This window comes from Alexandromys fortis, unplaced genomic scaffold (genome assembly GCF_014885135.2).
Source record: "Alexandromys fortis isolate MF-2015 unplaced genomic scaffold, M_Fortis_MF-2015_v1.1 scaffold_578, whole genome shotgun sequence".
Taxonomy (NCBI): Eukaryota; Metazoa; Chordata; class Mammalia; order Rodentia; family Cricetidae; genus Alexandromys; species Alexandromys fortis.
In genome coordinates this window covers 57,228-59,622 of record NW_026068455.1, presented here as the reverse complement: position 1 = coordinate 59,622, position 2,395 = coordinate 57,228, and the positions used below count along the sequence as shown (strand labels likewise).

The 2,395-nt window shown below is 41.8% G+C and overlaps 1 protein-coding gene across 1 annotated transcript in view; it reads left to right on the top strand.

Moving 5' to 3' along the window:
* Nucleotides 1-2,395, top strand: part of LOC126495730 (transmembrane protein 184C-like) — a 13,072-nt gene that overhangs the window by 8,536 nt on the left and 2,141 nt on the right. The window contains exon 3 of the mRNA XM_050133329.1: nucleotides 938-1,031. Coding sequence (XP_049989286.1) covers nucleotides 938-1,031 — 94 coding nt within the window. The remainder of the gene's footprint in view (nucleotides 1-937; nucleotides 1,032-2,395) is intronic.

The window sequence follows — 2,395 nt, the reverse complement described above, 5'->3', positions numbered from 1 at the left end:
AAAAAAAAAAAGTTTATTGGGAGCACAGTCTTACTGGTGCCACCTTTCATCCCTGCACCGAGGAGGCAGAGGAAGCAGATCCCTGGGAGTTTGAGGCCAGCCTGGTCTACATAGACGGAGTCTCAAACACAGACAAAAACCAGTTGATGTCAAAATATGAAACTACCTCAGAAACGTTCCCTTAAAAAAATCCAAAGTGTCAATTTATATGATTCCTCTGTTAGACCTCAAAGTTCTGCAGCTCACAAAGTAAAGACAGCCACACTGAAATAAACCAGGTCAGCTCTTTATTCTGCCCTCGAGCTGGAGCGCTTTATGGCTTATGCTTTGTTTGTTTGCTGCTTAGAAACTGGATGAGCACATAACCCAGTACTTGTGCTAAAAATTACTTTCGGGGCGGGGGTGGGGGGACTGGGTCTGCAGATATGCATCTGCCAGGTAGTTTACAGGGAAAAGGTGAGCCGGAGTCAATGTTTATCCGTCACACTTTCTAAAATCAGGCCTTGTCTTTTGGAGTTAGTGATGATTCTCTAGTTTAATGATGCTGAGTTTGTCATTTCTTTGAGGTAGAAGGAATAATCATATCATACACATCTAGAAGAATGTCCTCTGTCCGTGACCAGAGTCAAGAGATGATCCATAGCACTGCTGAAGTAAATGGTCTCAGAAATCTAAGTAGTGCTGCCATCATACCTTCCGTGTGTGTTCAGGGTTAAGAGCACCCTGTGCTCCTGCAGAAGACTCGGGTTCAGTAAAATCTAGGGCCAGCGTGGCCAGCACCCTTTTCTGGCCTCCAAAGGCACTGCACACACATTGTGCACACGTCTGCATGCAGTAGAACATTCATATACATAAATAAGTCTCCAAAGGAGACATATTAAGAATTAAGATATGGGTTGCTTGGTTAGTCCTAACATTGAGTTTTGCCATTTTTAAGGATCTGTGAGATGGCAGGTGTCTACGGTGCAGGGAACTTTTGTTTCTGCAACGCTTGGACTTACGTGTTTATAATAAATAATGTGTCACAAGCGGTAAGTAAATCATCATTCCCCGTAGCTGTACTAATTTAGTTTCTGTGCTGAGTGTTATCAGGCACTTTTCTTGAGAAAAATATTACCTTTTCATTTGTACATGTTACTTAAAACAGCTTTAATGTATATAAAAGTACAGTAATGTGTTCATGAATAATTTGGTGACTACATGCACTCCTGTTTGCCCTTGTTACCGCATAGCTGGGGGTAAAAGCATCGTGTGCTTCTAAATGAGCAGAACAACACAGTCGGCCTGTTCAGTTGGAGGGAAAGTCTAATTAGTGCAAAAGGATAAAGTTTAAATGAAAATGGGAAGATTCACCTAGTGGTGGTGATACACTACTTTAATCCCAGCATAAAGGCTGGGTCTACAGAGTGAGTTCCAGGGCAGCAAGGGCTACACAAACAAACCCTGTCTCAAAAGAAAAGAAAGAAAAAAGAGAAAGAAAGAACTCAGTCATCTAATCTGTATTTAGAATTAAAGGAAAATAAAGACTGAAGTTTTTTTGTTTTTTGTCTGTTTTGATTTTTCTCTGTGTAACAGTCGTGGCTGTCCTGGAACTTGCTTTGTAGACCAGGCTGGCCTCAAACTCACAGAGATCTGCCTTCCTCCAACTCCCAAGTGCTAGAATTAAAGGCATGCACCACCACTGCCCTGCCAAGACTGAAGTTTTAAAAAATATGGGTGCTGGTCTAGGAACTTAAGGGCTATAAAGAGTGTCTTTGGGTGGTGCTTCCCACAGTGTTGTAACTGAAATACAGTGGCCCACACACAGTGCTGCAAGTTTATATTGGTTCTGGGCATGGCAGCACATGCCTTCAATCCCAGAAGGTGGGAGGCAGGGGCAGGTGATTCTGAGTGTGAGGCCAGCATTGTCTACAAAGTGAGTTCCAGGACAGCCAGTGCTACACAGAGAAACCCTGTCTATAAACGCCCAAAACAAACAAAACAATTTTTAATGGAAATAAAGGTGGTGTGTCTCCAGAGATTTCCCTCATGTTTCCCTTCATGACCCATAGTTTTTTTTCTGGAAATGTAGTCTAAAGAAATGGTCAGAAGTGCTTTTGCCTTATGGGATGTAATGCCCATGATAAGAAAGGACTGGAAACGCTCTTCATTGTGGGCATAGTTTGTTTTTCCCATTGGCATTTAGATAGATATTAAAAGTAAAATTTAAGAAAAACAAACAAAAGTTAGCTACTTTTAGTTGCAAACAATATTGGGGAACAAAATTTTATTTTAGTTCATGACAGATGTTAGAAAATTGGGTTGTGACTCCCTGGGTATGATCCCAGCCTAACGGGGTAACAGTTCATATGTACAGAGAAATGGCTCGGTGCCGAGAGTCAGTTTGTTTTGGTTT